General features: G+C 35.8%; 1 protein-coding gene and 1 long non-coding RNA gene across 51 annotated transcripts in view; one reads left to right on the forward strand and one right to left on the reverse strand.

Moving 5' to 3' along the window:
• The window catches only part of LOC147832840 (uncharacterized), a 418,098-nt gene that overhangs the window by 246,425 nt on the left and 144,709 nt on the right, over nt 1–26,964 (reverse strand). The gene's annotated exons all lie outside the window — the stretch shown is intronic.
• The window catches only part of plekha7a (pleckstrin homology domain containing A7a), a 211,785-nt gene that overhangs the window by 174,672 nt on the left and 10,149 nt on the right, over nt 1–26,964 (forward strand). For 24 of the 50 annotated variants that reach the window (XR_015514422.1, XM_087292558.1, XM_087292559.1 and 21 more), the window contains 12 exons: nt 6,242–6,295; nt 9,231–9,314; nt 12,321–12,389; nt 12,798–12,878; nt 12,990–13,139; nt 14,650–14,751; nt 16,713–16,821; nt 17,111–17,274; nt 19,925–20,110; nt 21,818–21,914; nt 21,995–22,077; nt 25,131–25,349. Coding sequence is in view for 49 of the 50 variants with exons in the window: in XM_087292558.1 (XP_087148684.1) it covers nt 6,242–6,295; nt 9,231–9,314; nt 12,321–12,389; nt 12,798–12,878; nt 12,990–13,139; nt 14,650–14,751; nt 16,713–16,821; nt 17,111–17,274; nt 19,925–20,110; nt 21,818–21,914; nt 21,995–22,077; nt 25,131–25,349 (1,398 nt within the window). In the remaining variant the exon portion in view is untranslated. 50 annotated transcript variants of the gene reach the window in all.

A 26,964-nucleotide genomic window follows, 5' to 3' on the forward strand; every position in this document is an offset into this window, starting at 1 on the left:
CCCTAGATTAATAAAGGGACTAAGCTGAAAAGAAAATGAATAAATAATACTGATGCACTTTTAAAAATGTATGTTTAATAGGTACTAGTATCTAATGAAAGAGCACTTGTATCTACATTTTAACTGGTATCTAATGAATCTTTTCAATGAATAAGATGATAGCACCTAAATTGTGCACTGGCTAGTTAATATGTACTTGTAATTAATGAAAAATAGTTGCTTGAATATAAATATTAGTAATTTTTGTGGATTTAATGTTAAAATGGCTTGCTATACGCTATAGATTCTGTGGCATTTTTACATGATGCTTCTTGTCTAGCATGGCATGTCATGCTAAGGGCTGTATCTGGCTGTCCCACCACTGGTATGATTTGTATATGTAACTCATCTGAGGCATTATGCATACTACATGAGTATGTTTTACTGTTGCACCAAAGCTTGAGAATTAAAAAAGAAATCAGTGTTTGCTTTGCATGAAATAGGTGTATGCTGGAGTCTGTGGTCTCCTTTAAACCTTGTCTGAAGTTTTGGCTTGATCAGCAAATTAGACATACTTTTTTGTTAATGATAATTAATAGTTATGGAATTAATTCTTTGGTTTCAAGGGGTGAGTTAAACAAACATCCTTTCACATGTAAATTATTTTCTTTATTTGTATTTACGTTTTTTCTGTGAAGGAATATATGAAAACATTTCTAAAACAACTGATTTATTTGAGAAATATCAATTCTGTAATATAAGTTGATGTATTTTGGCTTGAGTTTTTGAAAACCAGAACTATTTGCTGTCAACGTTATTCTATAAAGTATACAGTATATTTTCTTTTTATTTGACAAAATTTTGCTTCTCAAATAAATACACAACATTTTCTCCAAAGTATGGGGTTAGTAAGATTTTAATTTGATTAAAGGGTAAATTTACAAGCTATGAAATTGATAAAAAAGTGCAGGAGAGACTAATACCCTAGTTTCAAAAGCTGAAGCTTAGTCCTAGACTAAAATGTAAGTCTAAAAATAAACGTGTACCCACTAATTCTAAAATATTTTAATAGCTTTGTTTTGTCATAAGATGGACACCAGTAATGTTTTGTTTTTCCAAGACACATTCACGAAAAAATTACTTACAATGTTATAATTGAATGGTGGTCTAATCTTGTCTTAGTGCAAGCCCTGTCTGAAACCCAGCCATAATGTTTATTTATATAATATAATATAATATAATATAATATAATATAATATAATATAATATAATATAGTGTAATGTAATATAATATAATATAATATAATTTAGTGTAATATAATGTAATGTAATATAATATAATATAATTAATATAATATAAGTTTATTTCCCACGAAATCAGCATACTGTATAATAAAGATTTGTTGTAAGGGTCATGTACACTCAGTGGTGTAAAGTAACAAATTACAAATTCTCAAAGCTAGTTTTTTTTCAGGATCTGTAATTTACTAAGTAGTTTCATAATTGTGTACTTTACTTTCCCATGAGTACATTTTTAGTGCAGAATCTGTACTTTTACTTCGCTACTTTTCTTCAATCTGCACTCACTACTTTATTTTTTCACGTCTATGGGGATTAGAAAAATCAGTCCTGTGATTCCTGTCCATTTAAATTACACATAGAAGGTAAATCGCATCATAAGGAACTGCTTCAAGACATGGACGATTTATAATTGCAACTGTTTGGAAGCTTTAAAATTGTCCAAAATCTTTACACACATTGAGCCAAAGATTAGATGAATGTCACTGCTGAGAAGATTACGGATGTTTACTGTACACTGTAAACAAAAAATCAGTAATTTTAAGGTTTATTTCGGTCTGGGGTGCTGGAAAAAAATGTAAAATAACGGCTATTAAATAACAGAAATTTACTGTATTTAACCCGTTACCGCTAATGGGCGGGGGATGGGGGGGTATACAGAGTCCAAACAGCCTATAACACGCTGTCTGTATAAACACACATACACTCACACACACACACACACACACGGCACCAAGCATGCCAAGCAAGTGACACACACAGAGCGCAACATCACACTCTCTCATTCACACACAAACACACACACATAGCACAAAACTTTCTCTCTCATTTGCGCACACACACCCACACACAGACATCAACAAACAAGCTAAATGCAGCATCACGCTGTTTCATTCACACACGTATGTGTGCTCGCTCGCTCGGGAGTCGCGGGAGCGATATTTTTAGACCGCCCGCTCCCGTCCAAAAAAACACCAGTTACCGACCGCTCCCACGGTTTTTTTGAAATTTATTCCCACAGCGAAAGAAATCTGGTCGGGTCCCGTGGCTACCGCGGTACTGCCCCGGGAATGCAGACCTCTATTTTGGTCAGCTGACATCACAACCTAAATCTAACCAATTATTAACATCTTAAGTACTTTTGAGTACTCTTGAAAAGGTCTACTTTTTACCCATACTTTGATCAATGGTACTTTTTTAGAGTTTGATTCTTCTGTAGTCTTTTCACCACTGTGTGCACTGAAGACTAAAATAAATAAAAAAATCTTGCTTTGTTATCACAGAAATACATTTTGCTTTTAAAGATTTGAGTCAAAACTAGACAGTAAAGTTCGTCGAGACAAACTTTGAGGCTGGCTTGACAAAGCCTGTTGGTAATAGTTTATTTAGTTTAAAAACAGTTTGAAAAAGTATAAGTAGCATGTTATTAGCATGATTCTAGCATGAATTAGCATGATACTACCATGGATTAGCATGTTATTAGCATGGGATGTAGTACAAATTAGCATTTTATTAGCATGATTCTAGTATAAATTAGCATGTTATTAGCATGCTTCTAGCATGAATTAGCATGTTACTAGCATGATTCTAGAATAAATTAGCATGTCACTAGCATGATTCTAGTATGAATTAGCATGCTACTAGAATGATTCTAGCATGAATTAGCATGTTACTAGCATGATTCTAGCATGAATTAGCATGTTACTAGTATGATTCTACCATGAATTAGCATGTTACTAGCATGATTCTAGCATGCATTAGCATGTTACTAGCATGATTCTAGTATGAATTAGCCTGTTACTAGCATGAATCTAGTATGAATTAGCAGGTTATTAGCATGATTCTAGCATGAATTAGCATGATTCTAGTATGAATTAGCATGTTACTAGAATGATTCTAGCATGAATTAGCATGTTACTTGCATGATTCTAGCATGAATTAGCATGTTATTAGCATGATTATAGTATGAATTAGCATGTTACTAGCATGAATCTAGCGTGAATTAGCCTGTTATTAGCATGATTTTAGCATGCATTAGCATGATTCTAGTATGAATTAGCATGTTATTAGCATGATTCTAGTATGAATTAGCATGTTATTAGCATGATTGTAGTATGAATTAGCATGTTACTAGCATGATTCTAGTATGAATTAGCATGTCACATAGCATGCTTAGGTGGTTGCTAGGGTATTCTGAGTGGTTGCTAAGTCGTTGCTAGGCAGTTGCTAGGGTGTCCTGAGTGGTTGCTAGGTGGCTGCTAAGATGTTGCTAGAGTGTTGCTAGGTGGTTGCTATGGTGTTCTGAGTGGTTGCTAGGTTGTTGCTAGGCAGTTGCTAGGGTGCTCTGATTGGTTGCTAGGTGGTTGCTAAGGTCTTGCTAGGCGGTTGCTAGGGTGTTCTAAGTGGTTGCTAGGTTGTTGCTAAGGTGTTGATAGGTGGTTGCTAGGGTGTTCTGAGTGGTTGCTAGGTGGTTGCTAAGGTGTTGCTAGGGGGTTGTTAAGGAGTCCTAAGTGGTTGCTAGGTGGTTGCTAAGGTGTTGCTAGGTGGTTGCTAGGGTGTTCTGAGTGGTTGCTAAGGCGTTGCTAGGCGGTTGCTAGGGTGTCCTGAGTGGATGCTAGGTGGTTGCTAAGGTGTTGCTAGGTGGTTGCTAGGGTGTCCTGAGTGGTTGCTTGGTGGTTGCTAAGGCGTTGCTAGGCGGTTGCTAGGGTGTTCTGACTGGTTGCTAGGTGGTTGCTAAGGTGTTGCTAGGCGGTTGATAAGGTGTCCCAAGTGGTTGCTAGGTGGTTGCTAAGGTGTTGCTATGTGGTTGCTAGGGTATTCTGAGTGGTTGCTAAGGCGTTGCTAGGCCGTTGCTATGGTGTCCTGAGTGGTCGCTAGGCCCTTACTAAGGCATTACTAGGCCGTTGCTAGGTGGTTGCTAGGCGGTTGCTAGGGTAATTTGGGTGGTTGCTAGGCAGTTGCTAGGGTACCCTGGTTGGTTACTAGGCAAGCCTTACATACATGCTTGATAAAACATTTATACTTAGTAAGCATTTCTAGCAAGTTACAGTACTTGGCTAGTCAATATTAGCATGTAGCTAATCACTGCTAGCATGTGTAGCATATAGGAAGTTCCGTTTGCTAGCATGAGTCAAACGAGCCAATCTCCAAGTCTCTACGATGTTCTGATGCTGGGATATAGCTGTTGATGAATGGTTGCTAGGGTACTCTGTTTTGTTGCTATGGGCAAGGTTACAGAGTGAACTTGAATGTGGTTGGCTGTCTAAGTCAAATGAACCAACCCCCATGTCTCTATGACACTGCTATGCAAAGATATGCATCTTGGCCTATTTCAATGAAAGTCTATGGAATCAATTTGGGGGCGTGGCTTGTGAGCTTCATTATCATATTGAGATGCTCATTGGTTGTCTGAGTCAGATGAGCCATCCCCCAAGTCAATAGGACACTGCTAAGCAAAGATATGCATGTAGGCCAGTTATTAACATGAGTCTAGTATGAATTAGCATGTTACTAGCATGATTCTAGTACAAATTAGCATATCATTAGCATGTTTCCAGTATGAGTTAGCATGTCATTAGCATGATTAGCATATGAGTAGCATGTTGCTAGCATGATTGGCATGTCATTAGCATGTTAGAATTATAAGCATTTAATAGCACAGCTAATTACAGTCTATAGGACAGTTGCTAGGGTGCAGTATGTGGTAGTTAGGGGTGTGGCTAGAAAGTTAAAAGGCCATCAGTGATTGGCTGCTGGCTAGACTCAGTTAAATGAGCTCAGCCATTAGTCTGTATGACAGTCTGATGCTGAGTTATGAGCTCACAAAGTTTGATCCCATGTAAAGTCAATGAGAGTCTTTTGTAATGGAAGTCTACGGGACAGTTGCTAGGGTGCAGTATGTGGTAGTTAGGGGTGTGGCTAGAAAGTTGAAAGCTCATCAGTTATTGGCAGTTTGGTAGTCTGAGTTAAATGAGCTCAGCCATTAGTCTCTATGACAGTCTGATGCAGAGTTATGAGCTCACAAAGTTTGATCCCATGTTAAGTCAATGAGAGTCTTTTGAATGGAAGTCTACGGGACAGTTGCTAGGGTGCAGTATGTGGTAGTTAGGGGAGTGGCTAGAAAGTTAAAAGCTCATCAGTTAATGGCAGATTGGTAGTCGGAGTTAAATGAGCTCAGCCATTAGTCTCTATGACAGTCTGATGCAGAGTTATGAGCTCACAAAGTTTGATCCCATGTTAAGTCAATGAGAGTCTTTTGAATAGAAGTCTATGGGACAGTTACTAGGGTCCAAAGGTGGTTGCTAGGGCGTGGCTAGAAAGTTTAAAGGTGATCAGTCATTGGCAGTTTGATAGTCTGAGTTAAATGAGCCCAGTTAGAAGTATGTGTGACAGTCTGACGCAGAGTTATGAGCTCACAAAGTTTGATCCAATGTTAAGCCTATGGGATTTTTCCGACAGTCCCGGGACATTTTTCGGAAAACCGAAAGTCGGATCAGTCTGAGGAGATATAGCAACACGAGTCAGAATAGTTTGGAGGTCTGGAGCAAGTTTGGTGGTAATAGCTCAAAAGCTCTAGGAGGAGATAGAGTTAGAAATTTAGTCTCAGAAGATTAATAAAAAAAAAAAAAAATAATAATAAGTTTAAATAGCATTTCAGTAGTCTGGCTTTGACAAGCCAGCCTAATTATGAATTTAAGTCATTACAGTCCAATATGGCTGTTTTTACCTTATTTTTAAGAGACTTTTATAACATTTTGAAATACATCTTGCTCACCCCTAACTATTTTTTTAAACAGCAATTATTGCATGGAAACAGCATGCAACAAAGAGAGTCTGTAATATCAAGACAACATACTGGATCTGGTATATCAAGTGCATAACTATTGCTTTAATGCTTACGCAATGTTTTAGACTGATGTCTAATAAAGAGTTACCACTGAAATCTGTCTCCTACTGCTTACAGGCTGATGATACATACATGCACTTGAAGAAGGACCTGGAATATTTAGATCTGAAGGTGGGACCTCTCCTTTTCTGTTACTCTTTTTCTGTCATACCTTCATCTAAAAATCTAAAAATGTGTTTAACTAACACACTAACGCAGCACAGAAAGCTCACTTAGGGCAAGGAATCAAGAAATGAATTATGGCAAATACTGTTTTTTTAGTATGTACTTATTAATGGTTAAGATTGTGTCATAGACAGTAAATATACACTCACCGGCTACTTTATTTGGCATATCTTGCTAGTACTTTGTTCAGAGGTCTTCAACACTACTAGCTACAACTAGCTGCTTGTCCCCATCATTGTCAAATCAAAATAAAATAAAAAACATCCAAAAGGTGACCTATAATTTATCCAGTCAGGTTAAACATAAACAGGTGCAGGACGTGGTCTAATTTAAAAATTACATTGGCGGTAAACTGTAAAGCTTTTTTTATTAAATAAATAATTTTTTTAAATTTTAAAATGTATAGATATGATTACAATGTAACAGACTAACACAATCAACAGATCAAAACTAGGAGTTTAATGTCACAAGGTTTAAAGTTTTGAGAAGGAAGAGGCCGTCTTCAGTCGGTTTGTGTCGTGATATAAAACTGTAGTTTATTATGTGAATCTGCACAGGGACCCTGGCTCTGTAGTAGCGCAGTGCCAGAGTACAGGGTCAAGGTCCATTGTTTTCAGTATTGTAATTTATCTTATTGCTAAATACAGTTGGATATAATCAAATCCTCCATATCCATTTCATGAAAAAAAAAACATTCAAACATGTTGTGCAATTCTGTGATAGTTCTAAAGATATTAGGCTGCAAGTTTAATCTCGTATTACTATGAAGATTTTTTCTCAAATTCGTACAAGTTTAATGTACGAATTTGAGAAATATGTATAAAATATTACTGCAAGTTTATTTCTGCAATATTTCAACTTTATTCTGGCAATCTGTTTACTTTATTAATTTCACTTTCATTTTTAATGTGGCACTAAGGCATCACTATACACCAGCCATAAAAAACATTTCATTATCAAACTGCATGCTTAACTTTGTGTGCCTATATAATATATATATTTATATATTTTTGTAATATATATTTATATTATTAATAATATATAGTTTATAAGTTATATATATATATACTGTAGTTGAAGTCAGAATTAAAGTCAGTCCCCCTTTGATCTTTTTTTTTCTTCTTTTTAAAATATTTTCCAAATGATGTTTAACAGAGCAAGGACATTTTCACAGTATGTCTGATAATGTTTTTTTCTTCTGGAGAAAGTCTTAATTGTTTTATTTTGGCTAGAATAAAAGTTAAGATTAAAAACCTTTTTAAGGTCAAAATTATTAGCCATTTTAAGTTTTTTTTTATTTTTTGCTAGTCTATATATATATATATATATATATATATATATATATATATATATATATATATATATAGAACATTCAGTACATAAATGAAGAGTTTAGATACAAAAACCTCTAAATGTCGTTTCTTGTGTGTATGTTCAGTAACATCACATTTATGGCAAAGAATAAGTACTTTTCCTGGTCTTTTAAGTGAAATATCTCAACATAAACAAAGGAGGCTGAGAAAAAATTTTCATTTTCAATGGAAATTTCAGACAGCACTTAGAGGTTTTCGCATCTGAATATATATTATAGTTAAATGATACTTAAATTGTAGGCTGTTTTCCATTACATGGTATGGCCTGTTGGAGGGAGATTCAAAAACTTGAAGGGTCCTAAAATATGCCAGGAAATGCCATCATTGGCAGCCTAAACTATTGATACAAGGAAATTTGTATACAGTACATGCTTTAAAGTTTGCTGTCCTAAATCTTCTATCTTGTATATCTTTGCAATTCCGCACTTACTGTAGATATCTCAACCAGTCTAACCATTCTCTTCTGACCTCTATATTCAACAACACATTTTTCCCCCACAGAATTGCTAACTAGACATTTTTTTTCCAGATCATTTTCTGTAAACCCTTGAGATGTCTGTACATGAAATTCCCAGTATATCAGTCAGCAGTTTCTAAAATACTCTTGTACCAAAGGGTTTAATTAAATCACTTTCTTCCTCACTCTAAAGCTTAGTTTAAATTTCTAAGTTTTCTAAATTTCTAAGCAAATCTAAGCTTTTAAATGCTTTAAAGGTTTAGTTCAGCCAATAAAAGAGAATTTAGTTATTAATTCTCGTTTCAACCCCCTGAGACTTCTTTTTAATCTCTGAAACACAAATAAATAAATTGTAGATGAGCTTTCTCAACCTCCATAGACAGAAATTGTCTGGAAAAAAAACAAAACCTTGTAAAATCTAAACATATTGTTAAAATAATCCATTTGACTTTAGTGGTTCAAACACACAAAGCTCCAAGACCACTTTTGTAGGCAAAATAAAAGCTTTAAAAACATCTTGTTTGCTAATGTCTTTGGTGTGTGTTTAGTAAGGGCAAAACAATGCTTCTGAGTTGTTTTTACAGTTTGTTTGTTTTTTTGCCACACAAATCATGTTTTTGGAGCTTCATATGATTATAGTTGAACCACTGAAGTCAACATGTTACTGTTACTGAAGTAACATGATAATGTTTTGGTTCCTTTTCTGGACTTTGAACATCTCTGAACCGTTGCTGTCTATGAGAACTCTGGGATTTTCTCTAAAATATCTTCATTTGTGTTCTGAAGATGAATGAATCTTGACATTATCTCATGGCATTAGAACAACATGACAGTTAGTAATTAGTAATAACAGAATTTTCATTTTTGGGGTGAACTAACCCTTTAAGTTACTTCCATGTGACTGGCTAATAAGATATTCAATTTTAAAAACAGTTTTTAAGCATAGGTGTACCTAAAAAAGTGGCCGGCGAGTGCATACAGTCTCAGAATGTTACTGATAATAGTAATGATCCAGTGGAAAGGTGTAACTGTCTATCTCCGTTTGCTACAGATGAAAAGTGTAGAGCCATTGATCCACATGGTTCACAGTGTGTTACAAACCTGCAGTGCGGGGGGTTTGAGACCACTCTGGAACGTAAGCACTACCAGCATCCAGAGTGTCCACATTCCCATTGCTTTATGCGGTGCATATAGCTTTGTGTTGACACAAGCCTGGCACCTGCACGCCTGTCTGCCCTGCCTTTTGTGAGTGGTGTTGTGCTATGAGTGTGTGGGGTTGATGAGTTAATGAGACGGCAGGTCTGGACAGGACGGGCAAGATCAGTGCATGTGCAGGGAAAGAGCCACATTTAGCCAGCAGTCTCCAATTCATTCAGTTATTTTTGTTTGTTTGTTTGTTTGTTTGTTTGTTTGTTTGTTTGTTTGTTTTTTAGTAAATCAATAAATCTCATAAATATGGTTTTAAGCAGGGGTTTCTAGATCTGTATGTTTTTCCAGTAAAAAAAAATCAGCTTTCGGTGATATTGGTGTTATTGAAGCTACATTTATGGAGGCGTTTACACAACTTTGCATACATTTTGACTGTACATTCACATTATCATTTTTGGATCCTTAAAACTCAAACTTTTTAAACACTTTGATTTAGATTAATGCTATTAACTACTGGCTTATTTCCTGCCTGTTATTAAGATATTTATTGTTCATTAGAAATTATATAGTATGTTCTTAGTCTGCATCCCTAATCCTACCCAAAACCAACTTCTACATTACTATTAAACTATTAAAAAACAGCTAATTATTAGTTTGTTAAACTAGTAGTGGTAGTTAATGGTTTGTTAATACCGTGAATTGTGACCTAAACTAAAGTGTTACCAAAACTTAACTTAATCATCTTAATGTAAATTGCACATGTGCAAAATTGTGTAAATTGTAACACCATACGCATGTATATCACATGTTCAGTTTTAAGGCATGCACTATTTGACTATGAAAATAACAATGGAGGATTATTTATTTATTTTTTGCCTTTCAAAAACATAACAATTTGGGCCAAACTCAATCCAAACATAATCTTGCATAGACTGACTGAGACATGTCAGATATACAGGAAATCAAAATAAAACCATAAAATTACACAAAACCAACCAACAAACACAATTTATAAAATAACTTAACAAAAAAGACCAACATACTGTGCAGACATCAAACAGAATCTCTGTAAGGAGTTAAATAAAACCATATTTTTTAAAACAAATCATACAATTGTTTAGCCTTCTCACCGGTCATTAGTTTTAAAGCTTCTACAGATGGCAAACTCCTTTTTAAAGACAGTCAATTGAGGAGCTGTTTGCTTAATTAACAGTAATTACGGTTTGTTTAAACAATTTGCAGTTATCCTCTTTGCTGTCCAAATGTACTCCAAATTAGGAATACAGAATTTGTGCAGACTTGTGGTGTTTCTTGACAAAATAACATCGCCACCTACTGGCTGGGATTGTGCAATTAAACTTATTTAGTCATTTTCACAGATCCATGTGAATATTGTTTAACTCTGTAAGCACATGTAAGCATTCCTTTAATACTTTGTGAAACTATTCTCTTAACAACTTACTAGCTTCACTACATGCTACTCACAAATTCTAATTACAACGAAAGTAAGGGGGCAATTTTTATTATATATTGTATATTTTTATTATATATTTCAGATAATGAATTGTACAGTAGCTAAAATAGAAATATTTTTAGGCAGCAAAATCAAACAAATTAGGCTAATATAGAAACAACAATTTACTTTCTGTTCACTGCCATTAAAATCATATATTTAAAATTAATATCTAATTCAGCAATGTTGGGGTAGATTTGTAAAAAGGGATGGTAAATAAATTAATGAATAATAATTCAAATGACCTAGGTTTTCTAATAAAAAAGTGTTCTTTTGTAAACTTTGAACAGCTTAAAAAGCATAATTCTTAATAAATTAAGCAACACAACTGTTTATAATAATAATAATAATAATGATGATGATGATGATGATGATAATTCTGTACATTTCTATAGCACTGTTCTAGACACTCAAAGCCCTTTACACAATGGGGAGGATCTCCTTATCAATACCAGTGTGCAGCATCCACTTAGATCATTGGTGGAGAGGAGACAGAGTGATGAAGCCAATTATGATAAGGGGGGCCATGATGAACAGAGGCCAGTGGGCAAATTTGGCCAGGATGCCAGGTTTAAACCCCTACTCTTAATTTTTCAAAGGACATCCCGGGATCTTAACGACCACAGAAAGTCAGGACCTTAGTTTAACATCTCATCTGAAAGATGGCGTTTACTAAGCAGTATAGAGTCCTCTTCAGTATAGAGTCACACAAACCACAGGTTGAGCCCCCTCTGTTGGCCTCACTAAGAGCACTTTCGGCAGTAACCATAGCTTTCCCATATGGTCTCCCATCCAGGTACTGACTGTTAATAGCAATAAATGTTTACTAAGGAAGAAATCTCTATGTTCTAATTATTTCTGAAGACTGGAGCAAAGAGGAATATATATTACATTCTACATTATGCCAAAATGATCAGTAATATTTAACAATATTAGCATTTTCAGTGTAGCTTTGCAATATATCAAATAAATGTGGCTTTGATGAATGTATCAACGAAATGTAATAAATTTACAAAAATATCAACTAAAGATTCATTTAAATGAATCAACATAAGTAAATACATATCTGCACTTTATAAGAGAGAAACATTCAAGTTTTGTTTTTGTTTGTTATTTTGCTACTGGAAAATGCAGTCATGTTGTTGCATTTCTATTTTAAATCCAATTCATTGCTGTTCAGAGCTTGGGTTTCTTTTATGAGTTATCCATGCAGCGTTTTTCTCGAGTGGCTTTTTTTTAGACATCACATTTCTGTCCCACAGCTGTGTTCATGAAACACCATTCTGCCATTGTGCTTCCAGAAAGCTTCAGCTCCAACATGTGTGCTTCAGAAATGAAGAAAAGTGTCTCAAAGCTTCACAGTGGCTTTCAATACAGTGCCCATTGTACAGTGTTGGTTTTGCTTGGCTTGTGTTTAATAGAGATGTGTTCATTGTGTGGAGCATTAAAACAACATAGCATTTTTAAACTGTTTATTAGGTGAGTGGGACGGAGGCTCTGAAAGGACGGCCAGCAAAGCCTGTGAAGGTGGCAGAAAGTGATGTAGACGTGAGTATAAATTGAGTATAAATAGTGTAAATCACATAAGGGCCTTGCATTATAATTGGCACCGTTAATAAATATGAGCAAAAATGTCTTTTGTTCTTTTTCTCTTCAATTATTAACAAAAAAAAAAAACAGTTTTTGGGTAAGAGCAGACTTTTTTTGTTCAATGTGGATCCTCATATGTAGTATTCTGTTCCTTGTCATCCACTTATAAAAAAAATAAAAAATGTTACATATCAATGGGAATATAAATCCAAAATATTGTCCTCATATTAATTAATAGGGGTGCCAATAATTGTGGCTTTGCTCTTGTTTGTCAAGTGTGCTAATATTAGCGGAAGCCACTATATCTTGTGTAGCTATGTACAAAACGACCAATTTCTGGTTCATAATATGATGTTTTTGTTGAAGGTGACACTGAGTCGATTGTGTGAACAGGATAAAATACTGCAAGAGCTTGAGTTCAGACTCAGTGGACTAAAGGATGATAAGGTGAGGCAAGACCTGTACAGCATTTGTTTTGGTCTTAGTATGATACTGTAGGTGTGTGTGTCAGTGTGTGTTTTTATTTATTTATTTTATGTTTTATTTTTTCATTTCCAGGACAAGCTTGAGTCTGTTCTGGACGTGTCTCACCAGCAGATGGAGCAGTATAAGGATCAGCCAGCTCACGCTGACAAGATTGCCTATCAGCAGAGACTTCTTCAGGAGGACCTGGTGCATATTAGAGCAGACATTTCTAGAGTATCAACGGTGTGTGTTTATCTGATGTATTTGTTTGAAATCAGTACAGTTGAAGTCAGAATTATTAGCTCCCCTGTTTATTTTTTCAACACATTTCTAAACATAATATTTTAATAACTCATTTCTAATAACTGATTTATTTTATCTTTGCCATGATGGCAGTAAATAATATTGTACTAGAATTTTTTCAAGACACTTCTATACAGCTTAAAGTGACATTTAAAGGCTTAACTAGGTTAATTGGGTTGACTAGTCAGGTTAGGGTAATTAGGCAAGTTATTGTATAGCGATAGTTTGTTCTGTAGACTATCAAAAAAATTAGCTTAAAGGGGCTAATAAATTTGTCCTTAGAATGGTGTTTAAAAAATTAAAAACTGCTTTTATTCTTGCTGATATAGAACAAATAAGACTTTCTCCAGAAGAAAAAATATTATCAGACATACTGTGAAATTTCCTTGCTCTGTTAATCATCATTTGGGAAATATAAAAAAAAAAATCAGGGGGCTTACGGTGATTTGCTATAAAATAATTTAAAAAAAAATCTGTGCTGATTTTTTATCCTAATATTAATGTATAATGGTGTATATATGCACACAAATTTGTAATTTTCAGTGAGTCAGCCAAATTGCTTCTGGCAAAATGTCACGTCATTATAAACTCGTCAAGTTTAAAATCAGATTTCTTTAAAAATCAGTGATCTTCTCTGCCTGATAGATGCATGATAAAAAGTGGGTGTCAGACCGGACAAGAAGCACTGCATTAAATTCCATTTTTCAATGCCATGTCTTTAAAATTAATTTTACCCCAGTATTTTCAATGGAGTTTTTGCGCTTGCGTTTATTTGTTCTTTCATCTAGTTAACAATTGAACAACTAAATGAATGCTTAAGTCTGTTTAACTGAATGTATTTTAATTACATCACAAGATTGATGCTGTGAAAGGAACCCTATGAAATTGATATTTAAAAAAAAAAACTGCTGTGTGTGTATATACCCCATTTAAATAAATTCTTATTTTATGAGTTCTCTGAAATACTGGTTAACAATTAATATGTGACTCTGGACCACAATATTGTACAGTTTTGTTTTTAACAATGGCCATAAAATAAAGCATTGTATAAGTCAAAATGATCCTTTTTTTCTTTTATGCTAAAACTTGTTAGAATATTAAGTAAAGATCTTTCATGAAGACAGTGTAAATTTCAAAAAATAGATCAAACCTTTAGATTTTTGATTAGTAAAATGCATTTCTAAGCACTTAATTTAGAAAACTTTTCCAAGTATTTAGAATTTTTTGATCCCTTAGATTTTCAAATATCTGTTTCTCAGCCAAATATTGGCCCCTCATAATAAGGGATACATGAATTGAATGGCAAAACAGTTGACAATTGTGACTGGTTTTGTGGTCCAATGTCACATATAACTATATACTGTACCATAATAAAACGTATCATTTTTATTTGTCAGTGAATGTTTTATTGGTGTGGATAACTCTTTAATCGTGAATATCAATTGTTCAGGAGATGGAGAGAGCGTGGGATGACTATAGCAGAATGGAGCAGTCAGTGGAGCAGCTGAGGGACGTCCTGCAGACTCAGATGACTCTCTGCACATCACCTCAGGTCTTTCTTTGTATTTATTACTCATTTTTTTCATTATCCCTTTTATTTGATTAGTTGTTTAATTAGATTTTTTTAATAATTCAATACAAAAAGACAGTCTTTAATATATAACACAGTGGTTAGCACTGTCGCCTCACAGCAAGAAGTTCGCTGATTCGAGTCCTGACTGAGCCATTTGGCATTTATGTATAAAGTTTGCATGTTCTCCCTGTGTTTGCGTGGGTTTCCTCCTGGTGCTCCGGTTTCCCCCAATATCCAAAGACATGCGCTATATGTGAATTGGTAAACAAAATTGGCCGTAGTGTATGAGTGTGTGAATGCATGTGTGTATAGGTGTTTCTCAGTACTGGGTTGCGACCGGAAGGGCACCTGCTGCATAAAACATATGCTGGAATAGTTGGCGGATAATTCCGCTGTGGCGACCACTGCTACATAAGGGACTAAGCCGAAGGAAAATGAATGAATGAATGAATGAATGTTAATATTTGGTCACAATTAGCTAGAATTGGTTCAATGTAGTATCACTGATATTATATTATAGCGTATAATATAGATGCTATTATAGTATATAATATACTGCACAGGCTACACGGTGGTGCAGTAGGTAGTGCTGTCACTTCACAGCAAGAAGGTCGCTGATTCACGCCTTGGCTGCGTCAGTTGACATTTCTATGTGGAGTTTGCATGTTCTCCCCTTTGTTCGCGTAGGTTTCCTCTGGGTGCTCCGGTTTCCCCTACAAATCCAAAGACATGCGGTACAGGTGAATTGGGTAAGATAAAATTGCCCGTAGTGTATGTGTGTGAATGAGTGTGGATAGGTGTTTCCCAGTGATGGGTTGCAATTGGAAGGACATCTGCTGCGTAAAATATGTGCTGGATAAGTTGGCGGTTCATTGGGCTGGGGCGACTGCAGATTAATAAAGTGACTAAGCCAAAAATAAAATGAATGACAGAATGAAAGAATGAATGACTGACTGACTGAATGAATGAATATAGTGTATAGTAGTATAGTATAATATTATATGTTAGTTTAATTTGTATATTTTTTCAATCATTTTTGTTTTTACCTTTTTATTATTTAAAAAAAATGTGTTCATCTTTTCATTACATTATTTAGTTTTAGTCACTTTGGTACTTCAGTTTAAATGAAAGAAACTTTAGAAATGTTGCCTTGAAACAATTCACATGCTATTTGTGCTCATAATTTGTAACTTCTCATCACTTTTTTTCCTGGCATCTGTGATGACACAATTGTAGCAAGTAGCAACGACAAACAGAAAAGATCAAATCAGTTCTTGATTTCTGAAAATCAAATCCTGCTCTACATTTGCTTGTTTGATTTACACAGATACTGTATAGATCATTCACAACCAATCACAACTTATCACAACTTCCAATCACAACATTATCACAACTTCCACAACTTTTCCAGAATAGTTCATTCATTCATTCATTCATTCATTCATTCATTCATTCATTCATTCATTCATTCATTCATTCATTCATTCATTCATTTTCTTTTTGGCTTAATTCCTTTAATAATCTGGGGTTGCCACAGTGGAATGAACATCAAACTTATCCAGCATATGTTTTACATAGTGGATGCCTTTCTAGCTGCATCCCATCACTGGGAAACACAGTCATTCAAACACATACACTACGGACAATTTTAGCTTACCCAAATTACCTGTACCACATGCCTTTGGACTTGTGGGGAAAAGCGGAACATCAGGAGAAAACCCACGCGAACATGGGGAGAACATGCAAACTCCACAGAAATGTCACATGACCCAGCTGAGGCTCGAACCAGCGAATATTCTAGCTGTGAGGTAATCGGTCTACCCACTGCACCACCGTGACCCCTCCATAATATTTAATTTCTTTTAATGTTAATTTAATTTCAAGTATGCTATGGTTAAGTATTTGTAAATGCTTTTAAATTTGATTGTCTGTGTTCGTAGGAGAAAAATCAGTTAAAGAGAGAGCTCTGGAGGATCGAGGACGTGATGACTGGACTCAGCTCCACCAAAGAAACCTTCAAAATCACAGTAGACTCAGTCAAGAACCCAGGTAAAATTACACTAGATCATTGGTGTCCAAACCCGGTCTTGGAAGGCCCAAATCCTGCAAAGTTTAGTTCCAACCCCAGTTAAACACACCTGAAGCAGCTAATAAAGCTCTTTTTTTGTATACTAGAAACTTTCAGGCAGGTGTGTTTAAGTTGGAGCTAAACTATGCAGGACACCACCCTTCTAGGACTGAGTTTGGACACCCCTGCACTAGATAGACAGCATTAAATACAACATTGAATACAACATTGCTATATAAGCCTTGCCTGCTTCTGTTTAATTGCATCCAGAGAGAAAACTTGTGCCTTCAGTGATCGAGTCGACAGTGCCTTCTCGGTGCATGACCCCATCCGCAGCTGAGGTGCGGTCACCCCAACGCAGCCTGACCTCCAGTCCACTATCACTGCCGTTGGACAATGAAGACCTGCGGAACCGGCATCCTGTTCCAAATTGGGTAAGATCCGCTGTGCTGCAGCAGTTCCTGAAATAACTGCATCCTAAAGCACTGTTCACATTGCACGATTTCTATTAACAGTCACTGTGTCAGATTATGGAATTTTGTCTAAATTAAATGGTACATGTTGTGGATACCACATATTTACACATATATACTGTATATATACAGTTGAAGTCAAAATTATCAGCCCTCCTGTGGAATTTTAATTATTTAAAAAACATTTCCTAAGAGTTGTTTAATGGAGATATATATATTTCATACACAGTGGCAATTTAAAATGCTTTACATTAACAAAAATAAAAAAGACAAGTATGAAAAAATAAAACAAAGAATAAAAGAGATAAAAACATTAAAATATGTTAAAACAGGTTATAAAAGAATGTAAAAGAAAAGAAAGACATAATAATGTGATCTGTCGGACATAGCACCGTGCTCATTCAGTAAAGGCACAGCTAAACAGATGTGTTTTAAACAGTAGTTTTACTAACTGTATTATAATAACTATTTGTTGTCTTATAAACACTAATATACAGTTTAAAGTGCTGACAAACAGTGGTTTGCTCTGTAGCAAATAGAAAAAAAAAAAAATATATATATATATATATATATATATATATATATATATATATATATATATATATATATATATATTAGGGGTGTCACGATTTAGATTTTTAATCGAAATCGATCGAAATATATGCTCAATTTCGATTATCGAATCAAAAAATAGAATTGTCGATGCTGCCACGCCCCCATGTCACGTCAGCTTGGCTTGCCAAGCGGGAAAAAAAACAGGCTTGTTGAAGTGCTTGTTAAACTGAAGAAGCAGGAGACCCGTCGACAGAACTTAAACCCTCTCCTCTTTCAATGAAGTCGCCGGTGTGTAAGCATTTTGGATTTCCAGTGAGTTATGTTGACAACGTTCGTGTTGTCGACAAAAAAAAACACAGTTTTGCAAGCTCTGCTATGTACGTATTACATACGGTTCGTCCGCTAGACAACACCGGCATCGCGATCCTCCGCCCGCCCCCGTTGCAAATCCGCTCGTGAAAAGTACACACTCAGGCTCTGTTTACACTGTCTTTGTTTTTAAATGGCATTTTAGAATGACAACGATTTGACATTCACAGTGGCGTGTAGCATTTCTGAGCAGCCCTCTTTCCTCTCTACCTCTGAAAATGCACATCACGTGACCACACAGACACAGACGCACACAGCCATGCTGTCCAGACAGCAGGTCCGGACAGTCAGAGGGCTGCTTCAATCTTTCACTCACTTGTACTTAGTCATTTTAGCGAACACCTCAGATACTGTTGGCTGGTTCCTGTTGGTTGTGCCTCTTTTTAACAGACGCCATTATAACGACACAGATCACTGCCTATTCACGAGTCCCGCAGAAAAAATGATTGACAGGTGGTAATTATGTGAATTTGAGAGGATCGTGACACCCTTAATATATATATATATATATATAATAAACTGCTTTTATTCCAACCAAACTAAAGAAAATAAGACTTTCCCTAGAAGAAACAATATTATAGGAAATACTGTGAACATATCCTTGCTCTGTTAAACATCACTTGGGAAATATTTGAGAAAAGAATACAAATTTTAAAATACAGGCAAGAATACTGTTAGCACAACTCTACAAAGCTTACTTCTATTTCAAGTACACCTTATAGCACAGATTAAACTTTGGTTCCTGATGTCGTTTACAAATCCTTGCAAATCCTTACATCAAGCTATTTTTGCCAAAATCTGGGGGGAAAAAAATGTAATCGTATTGTGGCTTTAAGTTCTTTGTTTAAAAGTTTGTTGTTGAAAACATATTAAGCATATTACTATGCATATCTGCATTTTTCTCTCCGCACAATGATTCTGTGTGCTAATTATAGAAGTAACTTCATTATCAACTGTAACAAATCAGTCAAGTGTTTAAACAAAACTGTACAATAAGTTGGTGTTATTCTCCTCACAGTCCATCAATCAAATTGAGATAAGAATGAGCAAATTACTTTTATAAAAACCATGAATAACCTTAAGACTCAATAAACAAGTCTTTCTGCAGCAATATTTACAGACATGTATTGACTATTACTGTACTGCAGGGAACAAACAGTGAAATCAAAGAGCTTTAGCCAAAGATATGCTTGTGGTACTAATGTCCTGTTAAAATACCATACATAACGTTAATTTCATGACAGATCAAAATAAAACATGAAGCCAAATGTACCTCTCGCTCAGTTTCCACTATGTCAAGAAATAGTCTCAAATTCCTGGAAGGCCGCAGCTCTGTTTAGTTCCTACCACCTCCAACCCACACTTGCTTAATAGTCTATAGTAGTCTTAAACACCTTGATTATTTGAATCAGCTGTGTTTGATTAAGATTGGAGCAGAACTGTGCAGAGCTGCGGCCCTCCAGGAATCAAGTTTGAGACCTATGATGCAAATGGATTATTTATAGAACAACCTCATTTAAAATTATTTGCTTCAGTTCTTTTGAATAGAAGTTTCCCAAATAGGAAGTAAAACCCATAATTTAAAAAAACACAGTAGACACATGCAGAAATACTTAACATGAAATAAATAAAAAAAAACAGGGTGCCTTAAAAAGGTTTTCTTGATTGTGTAATGTTATGTTTTCAGGAAGAGGATGATGCTCCGCCCAGACCACCTTTGCCCCTCCTGTATGATGAGGACACACCGCCAGTTGTCCCGCCCCTTCCTAAAGAGACATCGGTCATCAGACACACTTCAGTGCGAGGCCTCAAACGACAGTCAGATGAGAGAAAGCGGGATCGCGAAAGCAGCTACAGTAATGGAGACTACAGGGTAATTTCAAGTCCATTGTGTTGAGATTGTTACAACTAACAGCTACTGTAGCTGACTGGCTGCAGTAATAAACTGGTAACACTTCAGTTTAAGTACAAATTCTTACTATTAGCTAGTGGTTTATAGCCTGTCTATTATTAAGATATTGGCTGTTTATGTACTTATAATGTACACTCACTGGCCATTTTATTAGGTACACCTGTCCAACTGCTTGTTAACTCAAATTTCTAACCAGCCAATCACATGGCAGCAACTCAATGCGTTTAGACATGTAGACATGGTCAAGACAATGTGCTGCAGTTCAAACCAAGCATCAGAATGGGGAAGAAAGGTGATTTAAGAGACTTTGAAAGTGGCATGGTTGTTGGTGCCTGACTGGCTGGTCTGAGTATTTCAGAAACTGCTGATCTACTGAGATTTTCACGCTCAACCATCACTAGGGTACACAGAAAATGGTCAGAAAAAGAGAAAGTATCCAGTGAGCGGCAGTTCTGTGGGCGCAAATGCCTTGTTGGTGTCAGAGGAGAATGGCTAGACTGGTTCGAGCTGAAAGAAAGGCAACAGTAACTTAAATAACCACATGTTACAACCAAGGTATGCAGAAGAGCATCTCTGAATGCACAACACTTCAAACCTTGAGGTGGATGGGCTACAGCAGCAGAAGACCACACCGGCTGCCACTCCTGTCAGCTAAGAACAAGAAACTGAGGCTACAATTTGCACAGGCTCACCAAAATTGCACAATAGAAGATTGGATAATCGTTGTCTGGTCTTATGAGTCTCGATTTCTGCTACGACATTGGTAAGAATTTGTCATCAACAACATGAAAGGATGGGTAGTGGTGTAATGTTGTGGGGGATATTTTCTTGGCATACTTTGGTCCCATTAATACCAATTGAGCATCATGTCAACGCCACAGCCTGCCTGAGTATTGTTTCTGACCATGTCCATTCCTTTATGACCACAGTGTACCCATCTTCTGTTGCTTACTTATTTTAGCAGGATAGTGTGCCATGTCATAAAGCGCAAATCATTTCAGACTGATTTCTTGAACATGACAATGAGTTCACTTTACTCAAATGACCTCCATAGTCACCAGATCTGAATACAATAGAGCACCTTTGGTGGAATGGGAGATTTGCATCATGGATGCTCAGTCGACAAATTTGCAGCAACTGTGTGATGCTATTAAGGCAATATGGACCAACATCTCTGAGAAATATTTCCAGTACCTTGTTGAATCTTTGCCATGAAGGATTAAGGCAGTTCTGAAGGCAAAAAGGGGCCCAACCCTATACTCGCAATGTGTACCTAATAAAGTAGCCAGTGAGTGTAGCTATAGAATGATCTTATTCTAAACCCAACTACTACCTCAATAACTATATATAAGCAGCACATTAGTATATTGAGTTAAAAGTCTTAGTTAATGGTGAGAATTATTATTAAAATAAGGAGTAACCAATAAATGTACTGAATTTTTATTTAAAATAAATTGTAAAGCCAAAGAACCTTAATTTGTCTAAAAATTAAATAAACAGAATATTGTTTAAATACTATAACATGAATAATACTAAAATAACTGCTATTAAACTAGACTGAAATCGGCAAGCATAATTTTTATAATATTTGCCGTATATTTAACACCTGCAGTTATTGAGCATGATATTTGAGTTTTGTACTTTGTATTGTAATTCATTGTTGTTCAGCTGGAACTGCGCTCGTACCTGAGTGAACCAGAGCTTCCTGTAAGTGCTCATGGAGCAGATCATGTGGACCCTGGCTACCTGACTCTCCAAAGAAGAGGTCAGACATTATTATAGCTTAGTTAACCATTTCTTTTGCCAATGTATCTGGTAAAATACTATGTCTCTGTGTTGCCGTAGGTCTGTCAGGTTCCTCATCCAGAATTAATCAGTATGGAGTGGCTTCCTGCTCCCTGAGGAGAGATTTAGAGTTATCCACAATGGCAAGTACCATATCTCTGTGGACTAAACTGCATTTACTAATTCAATTATTAGGAATTGTTTTATTTTGTAGGGCTGGATGATTAATCAAAATGAAATCACAAATGCTATTGATACCTGTGATTGTCATGCACATCTTGTCTGAGAAGCAGAGTTGTGTGTTCAGTAGTAAAGCTCTTCCAAATGCCAGAGGGCGTTCTCACATGCAGAAACTTCATAAACCAATGAAGAAGAAATCCAGGAAATAGCATTTTAAACAGAAAATAAACACACAACTACAGAATCACCTCAAAGAAGGATTTATTTCAAACATTCGACAGAAGTTATAAAGTGAGGTTGGAGTAAAATTGTATTAAATGTGCTTTTTTTCCTGCAGCGTTTACTACACAGAGCCTTTACTTGGGAAGCATTATAACAATGATTTTCTTGATTTTATTATAATTTGATTAAATTTATATACATTTTAAACTTTATTTTGAGTAACTTATATAATGTGTGGTAAATGCTGCAGTTAGAACCGGCTATATTGAAAAAATGCGAATGAAAATTGACTTCAGTTAATTACCCAGCCCTATTATCTTGTGTATGTGTACAAAATTATTATAGTACTATTATTTTTAGTTATAAAAACTGTTTTAAGTCAGTTATTTCAATTTTTGCTGTACTGTGTCTGTACTAAATATGGGTTTACATTAATTCAATGTTATATTTGTTTGCACAAGGAGTCTGACTGCAGCCAGTTCTCAACAGTAATCTGATCTCACATTCATCCATTATTTATTATAATGTTATTCACTATATTATTATCAAAGTTGGGTGTAACGCATTCCAAAGTAACACGTTACTGTATTCTAATAACATTTTTGGGAACGCAGTAACTTAACAAATTACATTTTAAATTCATGTAATTTGATTACAGTTATTAAAGTCAGTGTAATTGCGTTACTTACGTTATAAATATAGTTTTCAGAAAACAATATTTGCTTTTTTTAAAATAACGTTTTCCGCTGCAATGTCAGTTACTGAAAATTGCTGGAGAATGCAAGCTGAAATCGAGCTGGAATAGCTGCTGATGAGAGTAGTTGCTTCTTCAAATGGAAATACAGACATTTGATTTCATTGACCGTAAACACAAAAATATTACTGTGAAATGCAGTTTATGTCCAGTCTCTAAGGAACTTTCGACTGCTTTTAACTCAACTACTAACTTGTTCAGGCACTTGAACAGAAAGCATTATATGACAATGCGTGTCTCCAAGGAGGACACCTGTGCCCCAAAACACAGCAGCCCAACTCAGCCCAAACAAGCTAAATTGAATTTTTGTGCAGGATCAGAAGTAAAAGTCACTTATGAAAATGTAAAGAGAAGCTTAGCTGTTTATGGGACCATTCACATATCGCATCTTTTGCACACACACGTTTGTTATTTACAGAGGCACAGAGCTTATGTATTCCAGATTTCACGTATTCAACATTTGAGCGTTTACAGTTTGTCTCCACAACCGCAGTCCTCAGACATGTGTTTTTACTGCTATAAATGTCAGCAGTATCCAGTTTTCTTCAAAATGTCTTCTTTTGTGTTTAAAAGAACTAAAAACAAAAAGACAAACAGGTTTGGAACAGGTGAAGATTAAGCAAATGATGAGAGAATTTAAAGGTTTGGGCGAACTCTTTTTTAAATCTTTTGAATTTGTCAAGCTGCTCTGTTAATGTTGTTCAGTCAATATTACTGAATGAGCTGCAGTGTATTTTGTATTTTTTACATGTTTTTAAAGTCAATTCAAAGTAAAGTAATTAGTTATCTGATGACTTTTTACATGAAATAATTACTAAAGTAATCAGAGAACATTTTTCCAGTAGTAATCAGTAATTTGTAATTGGTTCATTTTTTTAAGTAACTTACCCAACACTGATTCTTATTCTTTTGTATTATAACATGGTCATATCCAGACTATTTAAAATATTACAAAAATGCATTGTTTTGATATAAGGTATGCATCTATACATTTTGTAATGCAGTTATAAATAATGTACTTTTCATTGATTTTTAAAAATATTTTTTATATAATTTGTCAGATTAATTTTATTGGTATTTAATGCCTTATATATCACAATTTGTTCTTTTTATTTATTTACTTTTTAAGGGCCCTGAAATCTTATTTATTTTTTACCTTTATTTATTTTTAAGGTCCCTGAAATCAATATATAAGTTAGCTTGCTGGATTGTTGACTACTATCTTGGCACAGGATGTCGACAATACGTCATATTGACATTGTATCCCAATGCACCCCAACGATGTGGGGAAGTTGGATTTTGTTTGGAAATGAAAATCGGGTTGACGTCAGAATCCAACGTCAGGCCGATGTTAGTGTCCAACATCAAACCGAAAATCAGCCTAAAATTAACCAAATTTCAATATCTAATCATGTTAAATCTTGATGTTGTGTGGTAGCCATCACTATGTCATCTATCAGACGTTGGATTTTGGTCACTTTCCAACAAATCCTAAAATCAACCAAATATCAATGTAAGTTGACATCGTTACTGGATAACGACGCTGACTAAACATTGAATTTTGGTAACTTCACAACCTAAATCTAACCTAATATTAACATTTTTTGATGTTATGTGCGAAGACGCGGTGGCACGGTGGTTAGCACTCTCGCCTCACAGCAAGAAGGTCGCTGGTCAAGTCTTGGCTGGGTCAGTTGGCATTTCTATGTAGAGTTTGCATGTTCTCCCCGCATTCACGTGGGTTTCCTCCCGGTGCTCTGGTTTCCCCCACAAGTCCTTAGACATGCGGTACAGATGAATAGGGCAAGGTACATTGTCCGTAGTGTATGTGTGTGAATGAGTGTATGGATGTTTCTCAGCGATGGGTTGCAGCTGGAAGGGCATCCGCTGCGTAAAACATGTGCTTGAAAAGTTGTTGGTTCATTCCGCTGTGGCAACCCCAGATTAATAAAGGGACTAAGCTGAAAAGAAAATGAATGAGTGATGTTGTGTGCCTGATGGGTCTATATCTGTTTCATTCTTGTTCTGTCCCACTTGCAGGAGAGACCAAAGAGTGCCTTGGAGCGTCTGTGTTCAGGAGAGCCTCAGCTGGAGCAGCAGTCGCAGCCGCAGAGAGTCAGGATGAGTGTGGAGGAGCAGCTGGAGAGAATGAAGCGACACCAACGAGCGCTAGTGCGCGAACGCAAACGCAACCTGAGTCAGGGTGAACGCCACCACTCCCGCGCCTCCACTCGACCGGTCAACTCTGACCCAGGATCAGTACGTTACCCCCCACCCAATAAACACAGGGACCCTCGCTATGGCCCTCCACTATAAAGCCACAATGCTAATACGCTAACACACACACATTAACCCACGAACAAAGCACAGTTCTGTTGCATTAACAGGTGGGACGGGGCCATACTGTGGGTGTTTTTTTAGGGATTTTGGACAGACACATGGAGCGCTGCAATGAACTCCTGACTTGAGGACTTGAGAAAATGTATCGAATGTGAAGAGAAAAGGATCTTTTTTTTGTTTTCCCCGACTGCCTTTCTGATCTCTCACACAATGGATTTGAAACCTTTTTTTATGGCTGTTTTCTCAGATGTTAATCGACTAAATTATTTATTAAATAATCACAATATATTTTCTGAAATAATTTGTAAAGTTATATTTTGTATGGATAATGGTAATAATATGGTGGGAATTATTGACCTTGCTGCCTCGTGTTTATGACAAGATTAACAATTGTTGGTAATCAACTGGGTATGAAGATTTTTCTGTGTGCAATCGTTCCTAATCATCGTCTCATGTAGAGGAATAAATCAGTGAAGTGCCTCTTCTTCCTTACCTGAATGTCAGCGTCAGAATATCCTGCTTTAAACAAACAAACAAAATGAAACTGGGAAGCTTCTGGAAGTATTTTTCCTATTCAGTTTTACTTAGAGATTTTGCAAAAGTCTTATAAGCCATCCAAAATGGCAATTAAAGAAGATTTGCAACATTGATGATTCATAAAAAGTCATTTTGGGAGTCAACAAAGACTTATAAGGTAAAGCGAAATCAGGACCAATGGTTCCTGACGATAAATTGAGATCTTTTGAGGCTAAATATTAGTCTGTGCAAGAATGTTATGATTAGCATTGCTGTGGATCAAAATATAGATAATGTTATTATTAATGTTTAGTTTTTTGCACAGACCAATTGATTCACTTGAACTATGCCTTTAATGGCTTTGATGATGAAAAGAACTACAGTCCCATCAAGCACTGTGAATGAAAGTCAAATTATAATGATGGATTAATACAAAACTCTTAATCTACAGATATATTTAGGCCCCTAAATATTTATACATCAACACAATTCTAACATTTTTGTCTCTATACACCATCACAATCAATCTGAAATGAAATGAACAGGATGTGCTTTAACTGCAGACTGTCAGCTTTAATTTGAGGGTATTTACATCCAAATCAGGTGAATGCTGTAGGAATTACAAGTTTGCTTATGTGCCTCCCACTTATTAAAGGTCCAAACGTAATTGGACAGTTGGTTTCTATGCTGTTCCATGGCCAGGTGTGTGTTATTCCCTCATTATCCCAATTGCAATGAACAGATAAAAGGTCCAGATGTCCAAGTGTGCTATTTGCGTTTGGAATCTGTTACTGTCAACTCTCAAGATGAGATCCAAAGAGCTGTCACTATCAGTCAAACAACCATCATTAGGGTAAAGCACAAAGTCAAAGCACATCTTGTTCATTTCATTTCAAATTGATTGTGTTGGTGTATAGAGCCAAAAAATGTTAAAATTGTGTCAACGACCAAATAATTATGGACCTAACTGTGTGTAAATAATATATATATATATATATATGTATATATATGTATGTAT

This window comes from Danio rerio, chromosome 18, assembly GCF_052040795.2.
Source record: "Danio rerio strain M-AB ecotype USA chromosome 18, GRCz13ab, whole genome shotgun sequence".
NCBI classification, from domain to species: Eukaryota; Metazoa; Chordata; class Actinopteri; order Cypriniformes; family Danionidae; genus Danio; species Danio rerio.